We start from the raw sequence: 13,137 nt of genomic DNA, 5'->3' as shown, positions 1-13,137 counted from the left end.
GTGTGGACCCGCATCACGGCCAGCAAGGCAAGAATCACCTTGAGCTGATGTTTGTCAGGCAAGTTTGTGAAGCCAGAAGCAGGCTGATGATGACCTGTAGGCCGTGTTGTACGGTGCATTTGGCAGAATTTAAATTATACCTCTTTTTACGCAATTTTTACGCATACATTTTTTGTATTTTTTGCACATGTGTTGAATTTGTGGGCCAGTTCTGGTGATGTGACAGAGTTTTCTCCAACCTTGGATAGAGAAATTCTGGATGTGATGTGTATGATGATGAACATGAAGCTGTGTGAGCTGGATCAGTGCTTCTTAAATGTTTTTTAAAAATGTTTTTAAAAAGAAAGTGCACTGGAGGATTTTAAATCATCTATTTATGACCGATTTTTCTTTCTGATTCGACTAATTGAGTCCAAACTTGTGAGACAGTCTGTGCCCTTGTCGCCCACAGGTCTCTGAGCATCTCGTATTGAAATCGCTGCTTCCCTGCCTCACTTTTCATCTTTCATAGACAGATATATATATTTATTTATTTTTGGTGAGGGGGGGCATTAAAGGGAGGAGAGGAAGAAAAAAGTGCCGAGGCTTTTTGAGGTGAGGACTTTGGCACAGGGTCTCTGGAGTGATGGCGGCGTCTGCACCCTCCTCCTCCGGCGGCGAACCGGATCCCAACTCGACAAATTTACGACCACCGGGCTCAAGTAGGTCCATCACCGATAAAATGCTATTTCACGTGTGCTATTTACTTTGTGTGGCACCGCCATTAATCATTTTCATCGAGGGGGGGTGGAGGGAGAGGGGGGGAGAGAGAGGGAGAAAATCCGCTGCCATTTGAGGAGGCTTCCTCCGCCACAAATCACCGCTGCATTTCATTCAGCATACGGACCTCCCGGCATGTGTGTGACAGATGAATGCTGCTGTCAAGAGCTGATGTCCTCTGCTAACATTACACTGGAGGCAATTAGCCTGTGAAGCAAGCCTGAGGGCTGCAGCACCGGAGCATCTCAGCACAGAGGAGAGAAGATGACAAATATCAGCTATTATTATTATTATTATTATTATTATTATTATTATTATTATTATTATTAGTGGTGATGGTGGTGTGTTCATGCATTCTTTTTTTTTTTCTTTTTTTGTCTCATTGCTTTGCCTAAATGTGCCCTGGCTGAATAAAGTGCCTGCATGGAAGGAAAAAAAAAAAAAAAGCACGCAAAATTGCCCCTGAAGTGGCTGTTAATTCAGCCACACTAAATTGCCCCCTAATGGCACTGTAGCCCCTCAAGAAGGGGGCACTACACAGCCACCAACACTACAGTGCCTTCATTGTCAGCTGGTAGCTTGGAAAAAACAATAATAAGCCTGATTATCTAAATGAGAGAATGAATAGAGGTCTGAAATCAAGGTTGCAGGTGTGGATGTGGACATTGGAATAATAAAAAAAAAATCTAATCTAATGCATTTCTCCTCACAAGTATCTGATTTTAATATGAAAAAGGCAGTGATTATATTCTAGTGTTAGGCCCATGCAGTAGCCTCCCAAGCTGCATCCTCTCTTCCCTCCTTTTCAGCCCTTCCCTTCTCTTTTTACTCGTCTTCTTTGTCTCCTCCGGCTTGTCAGGAAAATCATTGTGAGGGCCGAGTTAAAGTGCGTCCAATGAGCTGAGCAGGGCAATGATTTATCTAATGATCCAAAGCAAGGGTTAAATTGGGATGTGGGAATGGGACTCCCTCCCTCCCTCCCCTTCCTCCTCCCTTTCCCACCCTCCTCCTACCACCACCCCCCCACCCCCACCCTAAATTGCTGCTTTTGAGGATTTCTCCCTGTGTTGCTTTGCCTTCCTCTCCATCCAAGGTGCCCCGTGATCCCATCCCCTCCTCTGGCTGGAAGCCCTTGATAACGCAGTAATTCTCTATCTGTCAGCGGCCAGACGCTTCATGTCCACTGACTGCTCGCATTTTAACCAGCATCTTTTCACTCAATTAGATCTTTAGGCTGGCGTGCCTCCAAACGGCTAATTAATTTCAAGTCCTTGCCTATAGGTCATGAACGGTGACAGTGGAAGTGGGCTAATCCACATCCAGCCACGCAGGGGCCCGGCCGGGGAGTCAAGCTTCAATAATCCCAAGACACACAAATACTGGCTGCTTTTTGTTTCATCACCTCACCTCATACCATTTATATTCAACATTAATTTACTGAAGATTTAAAGAAAACACACACTGGAAATTGATTTTTATTTTATTTTAAGTGAGGCCCTTTTTAATGTGGCGTTTTAAATCATTTCAGGCTATGATGCTTGGTGCGGAGTTGCTCATGGATGTACAAGAAAATTGGGGATGAAGATATGTGGTAAGTTCGCGTTTTTTTTTGCCCTATTTTTGATAGAATTATGCAGAATTATTAAATGTGAGGGAGATATCAGACACGTGGCGGGGTTTTAGTGCCCGCAAGCGTGACTTAAAGGCTGTGGCCTGCGACGTTTCACCCTGAAAATGACGAATCTCTGTAGGAAATGTAAATGCAATCATTCAGATTTACAGATATTATTTAATTAATAAATTACCATCACGTCTTATATTGGAATAATTTAAATACAATGAAAAATATAAAAGCATCAACTGCTTTAAAAAAAAATGAAATGAAAGAGGGAATTTTGCAGGATGGATCTCCACTTTGAGGGTCTGTTTCAGTCTCACGCCACACTAGCCAAAGACGGACTGACATCTCCCATAATGGTGACTGTCACGCACCAGTGCTCGGTACAATTTTCCGGTATTTTTGACCGACACGTTTCCCTATAAGGCCATTTAATTACCCGGAACCATACAGCTGCGAAACAAAATGGAGGAAACAAACAGAAACAAAAGTGTTATCTTGTTAGATTTAAATCAGAGAGTTTAATATCTCCTAAGTATTGTGTTGCACCATTTTCAGATCAGATTTCATGTATTTGTTTTGCTATTTCTGGGATATCTTCTCCTCAGCAGGCTTCACTGATACATTCCTGCTATTGTCACATGTGTTTTTGTGCTGTGCTGTCATCGGCTGCGTGTTTTCTGCCGGCTGGATCTTTACTAAGAATTTACAGCCGCTACATGACAGCGATATGTTTGTGCTCGGCTGGAGTTTGATGCTGATGTCACCGAGCTCAACCTCCCACAGGGCCCCTCCGCCCATAAATAGGACTCCCAGAGCGGGATGGGACCCTTCTTTTCCCTCATCAGAGAGACGATAACGAGAGAGAAAGTACAGAAGATCCCTGAAGAGAGAGAAAGAAAGAGGAGGAGGAGAGAGGAGATTTATTAAAGGGCCTGGGTTGATTTTTTTTTAATAAAAGAAAAAGAAGCTGCAGCTGTCAACATGTATGGGAAGTGTAACCACCCTGCGGACTCCTCTTCTTCTTGTAAACGTTTAGGATTTTTGCAGAAGAACAACAGTCTGGAGGAGAGGAGCAGGATTGTGAGTTCCTTCAAGGAGCGAGCGGCCAAGAACCTGCAGCTCTCCTGCGATAACGTCGGCGGAGAGGCGCGCTTCAGACGCACAGAGACCGACTTCTCCAATCTGTTCGCCAGAGGTAGGCTCCAACATGAAAATGCTTGTGTTTGCATTTTAAATTAAACGTTATATACTTCACATGTGATATAAAAGGTAAAACTTTGAGAAATCTGACATTTTAAGATGGATTCTGATCAACAAATATGCAATTAAAGATCTTCATTCACAGATTTTTTTTTTTATGTCTAAACTAAATAAACAAACTCTCTTTGTTTTCATGACTAAATAAACTGAATAAACAAACTGACCTTAAAGGACAACACAATTTCACAATGTTTTACTTTGTTTATATTTGGCGGACCCTGCCACCTTTCTAGCTTCAAACAGTGTTCTGGGACCTTATTTTCCTCTGAGAACAGCTTGTTTATTAAGTTATGCACAAAATGATTATTTTATTCTTAAATAGTTTGTATTATTACCTCATTAATATTGTAAATATTAAAATTCTTAGTTTGAACTTTTTACAAAACTACAAAGTGCCCCTTTAATGCTATGAGAATAAATAAAAGTAAATGGTATGCTGATGAATCAGATTGTTAAACACAAAATAAATATCTAGCTATTCTTATAATTAAATAAATACTGTTCAAACTATAGTTATTGCATTTATTGTTGTTTTGAACCCAACTGTTGGAGAAATTGTGCAAAACTAAATGTCACCCTGCTCCTAAAAGTTAAAATGTCCTGTAAAAATAATTCTCTTAAAGCATAAGAGCATGTCAATGGATGTATTTTCTTTCATAGATCTGTTGCCTGCTAAAAATGGCGAGGAGCAGACCATGCAGTTCTTGCTCGAGGTCGTGGAAATCCTCACTAACTACGTCCGGAAGACCTTCGACAGATCCACCAAGGTGCTGGACTTCCACCACCCCCACCAGCTTCTCGAGGGCATGGAGGGCTTCAACCTGGAGCTCTCCGACCAGCCCGAGTCTCTGGAGCAGATCCTGGTGGACTGCAGGGACACCCTGAAGTATGGAGTCAGAACAGGTGAGGACAAAAGAGGCCTGAAGGCACAGCTGCAATCAATAACTCTCATTAGCTTACATGCCAGTGTAATGATTACAGATAAGCCATTTTCTCTCTCAGACTCGTGGATGATTAATTGTTTGCTGGGGGATTATGTTGCTTTGTTGTCTCTTTATCAATTGCAGGTCATCCCAGGTTCTTCAACCAGCTGTCCACTGGATTAGACATTGTTGGGTTGGCAGGAGAGTGGCTCACCTCCACAGCCAACACTAACATGTGAGTACTCGGATACATTGATCCATTTTTAAATAATCTTTGCTCTCCATAAACACGCTCATGCGGATAATAAGAGATAAAAGCCAAAAGAATTAGATCCAGTTTGTGAATCAGTAGGTTCATTTTATTCCACTTTTAAAAAGCCTTTTTGTTTTTAAATGGCCCTCAGTGAGGCTCTCAGTTAAACGAAGTGACATACAGTAATTACAGTCTGTGGCTGAAGAATACCCTGCACGCTCTAATAGATTGTCAATCAAGCAAGAAAATGAAAAGCACAAAAGAAGACATTTGTACAGCTACTCCCTACTGTATTGTCAGTGTTGGCCCGATCTCAGGCTGTGGTCATATAATTCAGCCCTGCAGGCAAACTAAATTGCATATTGATTCGCATTCACAGTTTACATGCTGTCTTTGTTTTTTCTAATGCTACTTCCTGTGACATAACAATGCCAGGAGGGGACATGGTGTGCACCCTCGGACCATCTGTGCACAGTATAAACAGCCATCAGCGGGAAACGGCAAAGAGTTTTGTCACTGAAGTTTTGTCACCTTTTGTGTTTCACGACTTGCACAGTTATTTAATTTAATAGCATTTAATTGTACTATAGTGTACATTTTATAAATGGGTAATAGCTCAGTGTATGATGATCAACTTCAAACTTGGCCCATTCTGATGAACTAGTGGCCCAAAGTGCCTATGGTGCGTCACATGTTAGATTACAATCAGGGAATCAGGGTATCTTTCTCTCCCACGGTCCCATTCCTATTATTATAATCCATTAAAGCTGCAGTTCGGGACTTTTACAAATACATGAACGTCCGTTACATTCAAGCCTTCGCCAAACGAGTTCACGCGATGCTGATTAAAGGATAAGTTCATCCAAAAATGTAAATTCACTCATTATCTACTCACCTTAATGCCGATGGGAAACGGTGGTGAAACCCCCACACTGGTGCACCAGTAGTGATGCCTTTTATGTCAAATGTCAACAATAGCCATGAAGTAGGCTACAGTCAGTATGGCGGGAAAAAAACAAAAAAAGTTCAGGAAAAGTTTCTGCGTTGAGAAGAAGAATTAATTAATTAAGTAATTAAAGAGGAAAAAAGAAAAGAAAAAAGAAAAGAGAAAGCTAAAATCTGTAGGCAGACGTCATAAGCACATTTCAACAGTGTTTGTGTAATTACTCTCGCTGCCAGAAGGGGGAGACAAATGTTCCGCACTGCAGGTTTTAATAAAAGTGAATCGCTGACAAAGAGCTTGACTAGTAGTGGGGCCAAATGTGGTTTGATAACTTTTTTCGATTATTACAGCCTAAACACATACTCTCACAATAAAATCAATGTAGACGACAATACAGATGAAAATATTTCCAAAATCTTTTAAAGTTAAGTGCAAATGACTTGTCAAACCATTTCAGTCCCTGTGAATTTGATCTCTGAAAATGCACTCTTTATAAAGGGTTTGTAAAGTGGTTAAAAAAAAGTGTTTATAGATCAGTAATAAGCTGTTAATAAGAATAAATGAAGGGTTGCCAGGCTGTGTAAAATCCCTTTGATGGATTGGACTTTGTCAACTTACCATATGGAAAATACATGCAGAAGATCTGCACAAAGCAGATTTATTAACAACTTAACATCCATTAATGCATCCCTATGGTTTATATTTGCATTGTTAGCAAACAGAAAGTAAAGACGCCAGATAAAGGGATTTGTCCATTTTGTTTTCTTCTATAAAGCATGAGTAAATGGTTTACTAACCATCAATAAAGTGATTAGTTACAGCTAATAAACGCTCTATAAAAGTTGAAGCTTCATTACGAGGCTCTGTTACAAACCTTTAACTCATATTAACATGTTTTATAGCCTTCATCATCTTCCACAGCCCATCTCAAACAAGTACTGCAGTAATCTCGTCTGTTATTGGCGACATCAGCAAGGATGACTTGAACCAGAGGGTGGAGGTTGCTTACATACTTGTAATTTACCTTTATTAATTACTCCATCAACCCTAATTACCCCTGGCAGATATTGACTGACACTAATAGACTGACAATCACATCCAGGTCTTACATAATCAGAACGAGGGAGCGTCGCCTGCATGAATGAATGCGGTGAAATTAATGTGCGACATCTGCGAAGTGGCATCTGACTTGTTTATTCTTTCCCCCTCCACATTACTGTATGCTGAAGACGCTGTGGGGCACAATGCGACATTCCGTAATGTTCCACTGATTCATTTACTTTCCCTGCATGAAGAGACAGATACTTATGTAATTAGAAGAATATTGGTCAGGAGAAGACGGATGAGCCTGCCTCGGCTGTAATTCCAAATCGACTGTGCTTTTTCCTCTCAGGCCGAGGGGTTTTTATGTACTTTGATGATGTGGAAAGAATTATATACCTGAGAGGATAAAACATGAAAATGACTCCTGAAAGGAGAAGAGGCACCTGAAACAACTTTGTTTTGTGAGTGTAACAGCAGACCGTTCTTATTATGTCTCCGATGTTTCTAATGATGTTAATCCCATTAAAGGAACATTGTTCATATTTTGCAGTTTCATTTCACTGCAGCAGAAATCCATTTCTAAAACAAGATGGTGTTGTAACTGAAGTGTGACTGTGTACATAACGCTGTACGCTCAGTAAGCATGCTCTGCAATTTAAGTATACAAATGCAAGTTGTTAAATCTGTGAGTGTATATCATATTGATCCCATCGGTCCTTCCTGCAGCCTGTACAATAAAAATCATACACCACCGGTTACAGAGCTTCTATTTAATAATTTGTAGTAATTTACATGTATTAATCACTTTTATATCAGCCATATGTGAGCGGATTGTAACGTGACATGAAAACTGACACCTCCCCCGTCTCTCTCGGTTGACTATACAAGCCTGGGGACGATTTGTTGAAGTTGTTTAAAGCTGCTAGACTGTAGATTTCTTTGTGAAGGACTCAGAATCGGATCTTCCGTGACAGTCCAAGGATGTGACTTATGCGCGTTCTCGAGTGCCTCATCTCAGTGCCTGTCTGTTAACTTAAACTAACGACCGACTTCCCACACAACAGAAGTTCCATGAAGCCCCTTTTATTAACTCACAACAAACAAGCACAAAATACAAAGTCAAGATTATACTGTATGTTCAATCAGTAATGAAAGAGGGCCTTCTGCTTCTTTCATCACATCTTATATTTTTATTGTTTTATTTTGCTTCGTTCCAGGTTTACCTATGAGATCGCTCCCGTCTTTGTGCTCATGGAGCAGCTGACGCTGAAGAAGATGAGGGAGATCGTTGGCTGGCCTGAAGGAGAGGGCGATGGAATATTTTCTCCAGGTGAGAGCCAAACCAATGACTGAACAGGGGCTCAATAACTCTGAGCCCAAATGTGAACATGTCTTGTTATTATGCTGTACTTTATCAGATTATACTAGATGTTTTTGGTTTTGTTTTAGCTATTCTTCTAAATCTGTAGCTTCACTTCTAAAAGATCCAGTCCTGCAAAACTCAAACAAACTTTGGTTAAGCATCGTCATATTACAGTTATTAATCTGACATAGCCACAAATAGGTACACAACCTCATCCTGAAAACAGCTGTGTTTAAAGAAAGAAAAATGTTAAAAATGCCCCGCATTCAAAACAAATACATACACTAGCCAGATCAAGACATTTAAGACAGGGGTTGTGGTGTTCATACCACTTTTGTCCACAGGGGCCACCAGAATCAACAAAAATAAAAGTTCCTCATTGCAGCTTTAATGTTGTTGCTTGTAAAGATGTATGGGCTAATTTTAACCACATTATATACTGCTGGGTAACTTAATCTGTAATAATGCATCAACATTTATTTATTGATCAAATTTTGTGGTAATGATATGAATCCACACAGTAACTAGTAGCCTAACTAAGGCCGTTGCGTAAAATGAAGTGGGGTACAGAGTACAAATTTTGCCTTCAATGTATAAAGTACCATGAAAGCAAACTACTTAAGTATCTTAAACGTCTACCTAACTACAGTATTCACTCTCTTCCACTGTTGGTTTCTGCAGGAGGAGCAATCTCCAACATGTATAGTGTGATGATCGCCAGATACAAGTACTTCCCTGAAGTCAAGACCAAAGGCATGGCAGCTGCACCCCGACTGGTCCTCTTCACCTCAGAGCATGTTAGTCTGTCTCTGTATTATTGATTATTGTCATCCGACCATTTAAACACCTTTTACATCAAAGTTTAACGACTAATATCAGTACATTGAGTGTGAATCCAACCTGAATTGTGACTGTTCCTGCAGAGCCACTACTCCATCAAGAAAGCCAGTGCAGCTCTGGGTTTCGGTACAGAGAACCTCATTCTTTTGAAGACAGATGAAAGGTTTGCTCTATACTTAACCCACATGCAGACTGTCTGGTAAAAGATCAAATATGTGGATGACTTACTACTGTCTTCTTCTTTTGCAGAGGGAGAGTCATCCCTGCTGATTTGGAAGCCAAAGTAATAGAGGCCAAACAAAAGGTGAACGCTAGCAACAATGACTTATTTATTTGCTTCTATTAGTGACTCCACACACCAAGAAACACTCCTCTGATCTGTGGAGCATACTTGTAGCAAAGAAACACTTGTGTGTGCCAGAGCAGCCAGGTTATTTCAGTGAGGTTAATGCTTCTGTCTGCTCACATGTGATGCGGCTCCGGTCTAAAGTACCTCTCCTGGAAGTCGTCCTTCAAAGGCAAAGTGATGTGCAGACTAGAAGAAATGGGAAAGCATAGGGTGCACACAGGAAAAGTGCATCATTTGAGAAATGTGTCTCACCCCATCTCTTTCATGTCAACAATCACAGGGAGAGAATGAACATAACAACTTGGATTCAGTCCACAATCATACCAAATGTCTTTTTTCTCCCAATGTTTTCTGTCTGCAGGGATATGTTCCAATGTTTGTGAACGCCACCGCTGGTACCACCGTCTACGGAGCCTTTGATCCCATCAATGAAATTGCAGACATCTGTGAAAAGTACAACATGTGGCTTCACGTGGATGTAAGACAATATCTATGGTCTTAAAAAATATCTGTTAAGCCACTGTGATAGACATTAGCATCCTCACTCGTGTAAATGTTGTTGTTTCCTGTGTAGGGTGCTTGGGGCGGAGGTTTGCTGATGTCCAGGAAACACAGGCACAAGCTGAACGGAGTGGAGAGGTAAAAAAAAAAAACACAACACATAAACATCTACATGAGAATTAATGTAGTACATGAAGAATCCACCAATTTTTGTCACAAAGTTTGTCACAGAGAGTACTATTCAGCCTGTGAAAATACCTTTATAATGTCTTCTGTTGCTCTGGTGGAAATTTCTTAAATCTAAACCTAATGATGTCCATGATCACAGTATTTTTTTGTAGAGGCTTGGTTTGGATATTTTAGGGAAAAAACCTGCTCTTAACTGGGGGGTTGATTGCAGGATCATTTTTGTTGTATACATAGTTGTAAACTGGCGACCAACGGCACGCGCCGAGGGTGTGTGTCTGCCTGTTTGAATTAAGTTAGGTCTCTCAATGAACTCAGAGAGCACTCTCTCTATTCTTTTTCCCTCATAAAGTACATTTCCCCTCCAACTCAGCAGTCAACGTTATAGTACATAAACACTCGACAATGGAGGTCACCTCTGCAGATCGCTGCTGCAGTCAGGTTGATAAGTAGTAGTGAAGTTTAATCCACTTTTTAATCCAAAAAGTTTGAAAAGTAATCTCTTCGCTCAACTGGATCAGAACACAATCTGATATGACTTCAGGTGTTTATTCCTCCAGAAAGTCTGGCTCTGTACCCAATTTTCTCTTCCAGAGCTGGTGGGCTTAGCAGTGGCTGCCCCTCCCTACTCTTTCCATTATTTTTCACTGAAATTAAATATTTTCAACTAAAATAGATTAAAAATAGATTGACACAAATTAAATGTTTTTTGCTTCTTTGCCTAGACTTAGTATGTAATATAGACCTGTAAAAGACTTGCTTTGCTTTCTGTGGGAACGCACAATTAGCCCACAAGGGCACCCCAGCTCCATCTGTCTGAAGTTAAAGTAATTTAAAATCTGGTCCGAAATGGTGTACGATGTAAGATCTGCAGTCAGCATGTGCACAGCCACAGATGTTTCACACTATATCTTTCAAAAGACTTATGTGCACATTTATTTCTATAAAACTGAAAAGACCCATGTCCTCTTAGATTACCACTTCTGTTCCTAGAACTGACACACACACACACACACACACACTCACGGAGCTGTGTTTACTGTTTCAATATCTGTGCAGGGCCAACTCAGTCACCTGGAACCCTCATAAAATGATGGGAGTGCCGCTGCAGTGCTCTGCCATTCTGGTCAGAGAGAGGGTGAGACTGCTGCATACAATACCACACAAACATCATCAGACAACCAACAGTGTTCTGCTGCTGTTTTCTAACCTTAAAGTTTCTTTCACTATGTCTGTGTCCATCGCAGGGATTATTACAAGGCTGCAACTCCATGTGTGCTGGTTACCTCTTCCAGCAAGATAAACAGTATGACGTCGCGTACGACACAGGCGACAAAGCCATTCAGTGTGGACGCCATGTCGATATCTTCAAGTTCTGGCTCATGTGGAAAGCAAAGGTGGGAATTTTATCAGTTGTTTTCTTCTAAAGCCTCTATAAAATGTAATATCTTGAGTGAAATGGTAACTTCTTATTCTTTTTCAATCTACCTTAAAGGGAACAGTAGGATTTGAACAGCATATTGACAAGTGCCTGGATCTGTCAGCGTACCTCTATAATAAAATAAAGAACAGAGAGGGCTACGAGATGGTGTTCAACGGAGAGGTGAGGTCATTATTTCCACACACAGATGCTTTTTTTTCTAATAAACTAGAATTTATTGGATACTTAAGACAAAACTATTCTTATCTGGGATTTTCCGCCTTACAGAACACCTGTTTGTCTTTTGTGACAAATGACCACAACAATACATTAAATATCTTAACTTGGTCTGAGGATTGATTGGGTCATTTTGCTTTGCTGACAAGCTGACAAGAAAATCTAAAATTACAGAAGGCGTTTTTTATCGTCACTCATTACCAGTGTTGTTCCCATTTTCTCTTATCAGCCGCAGCACACTAATGTGTGTTTCTGGTATTTCCCACCGAGCCTGCGCGGCTTGCCTGACGGTGAGGAGAGGCGGGAGAGGTTGCATAAGGTAATGACTCCTCAATCTGCTTCTTAAGCTGCATTTTCAACTTCCCCTGCCCTCTTGATTGATAAATATGGTGTCATCTTAGATTTAGGAACGCCGACTGTACAGTCATAGATGACTGGGTGTGCATATGCTCATAACTCTGTATGTTCTCTACAACAGGTGGCCCCAAAGATCAAGGCAATGATGATGGAGTCCGGGACTACGATGGTGGGCTACCAGCCGCAAGGAGACAAGGTCAACTTTTTCCGCATGGTCATCTCCAACCCCGCCGCCACCAGGTCAGACATCGACTTCCTGATTGAGGAGATCGAGCGATTTGGGAATGACTTGTAAAAGCCACGGTTAAAGGAGACATATTCTGCTCATTTTCAGGTTCACAGTTTTATTTTGGGTTACTACTAGAATAGGTTTACATTCTCTAATGCTCAAAAACCACATCAGTTTTCTCAAACTGTCCAGTACTGCAGCATTGTATTCCCCCTCTGTCTGAAACACTCTGTTTTAGCTGCTGTCTATTGAACACCCCCCCTCCTGAATACCCAGTCTGCTCTGATTGGTCCCCACACACACGCCTGAACCAGAACTGCTAACAACAACAGAGCAGCTGTGCTAATTCTATTCTTATGCGCCAAACTAGCCGCTAGGCATAAATTATGCAAATAAGTGACTCTTTGACGTAGTGTGATGTCACAAAGTCACAGAATTAAAGGCGGGACTATTGACGAGGCGTTTCAGGAGCAGTGTTTTCTGTGGGAGAGAGGAGCTTCTGCTGGTGTGGACTTTGACTTTTTAACTTTCAAGATATTTTACGTGCACAAAAACATAAAAACAATGAATAAAGCATTATATGTCTCCTTTACATCATTTTTCTCCTGAAAAATATCGTCCTTTTCCGATTCTTGAGAGCCTTGAGCTTGGTGTCATGTCTCTTTTGTCTCATAAAGACATTTAAATTTTTTGCTTACAGGTCTTCTTTGGCAATGCACAAGAAATAATATGCCATGTGTGTCTCGCCTCTGTCTCTTCTCTGTTTAGCAGCGATGACATATATTCACAATGTTTGCACACAAGGTTATCTGAGTAAAAAAGAGAGAAAATTGCAAAAGCACTCTGATATTC

General features: G+C 40.9%; 1 protein-coding gene across 2 annotated transcripts; it reads left to right on the top strand.

The window, feature by feature from the left end:
* Positions 1-457: 457 nt before the first annotated feature.
* On the top strand, positions 458-12,820 carry LOC141002283 (glutamate decarboxylase 1). 2 transcript variants are annotated; one of them, XM_073473561.1, is made up of 16 exons: positions 458-695; positions 2,288-2,350; positions 3,417-3,575; positions 4,301-4,543; positions 4,708-4,798; positions 8,021-8,133; positions 8,848-8,963; positions 9,090-9,169; positions 9,256-9,310; positions 9,717-9,833; positions 9,930-9,994; positions 11,102-11,180; positions 11,290-11,439; positions 11,538-11,645; positions 11,929-12,018; positions 12,178-12,820. In XM_073473561.1, exons 1-16 carry the CDS (start codon positions 626-628, stop codon positions 12,349-12,351), a joined length of 1,773 nt encoding a protein of 590 aa, XP_073329662.1. In that variant the 5' UTR covers positions 458-625; the 3' UTR covers positions 12,352-12,820. The 2 variants fall into 2 exon arrangements, with proteins under 2 accessions (XP_073329662.1, XP_073329660.1); XM_073473559.1 differs by having other exon boundaries at positions 458-701.
* The last annotated feature ends 317 nt before the right edge of the window (positions 12,821-13,137 follow it).

The sequence above is a fragment of the Pagrus major genome, chromosome 9 (genome assembly GCF_040436345.1).
Source record: "Pagrus major chromosome 9, Pma_NU_1.0".
Lineage (NCBI taxonomy): Eukaryota > Metazoa > Chordata > Actinopteri > Spariformes > Sparidae > Pagrus > Pagrus major.
The sequence above is the reverse complement of the archived record's forward strand: the minus strand, read 5'-3'. Positions and strand labels throughout refer to the sequence as shown.

Excerpts from the sequence above, each read along its gene's own strand:
- LOC141002283 (XM_073473559.1), top strand. The coding sequence starts at position 626 with ATGGCGGCGTCTGCACCCTCCTCCTCCGGCGGCGAACCGGATCCCAAC. Across the intron at positions 2,351-3,416 it reads ATTGGGGATGAAGATATGTG|GATTTTTGCAGAAGAACAAC; the intron begins GTAAGTTCGCGT and ends GTAAACGTTTAG. Across the intron at positions 3,576-4,300 it reads CTCCAATCTGTTCGCCAGAG|ATCTGTTGCCTGCTAAAAAT; the intron begins GTAGGCTCCAAC and ends TTTCTTTCATAG.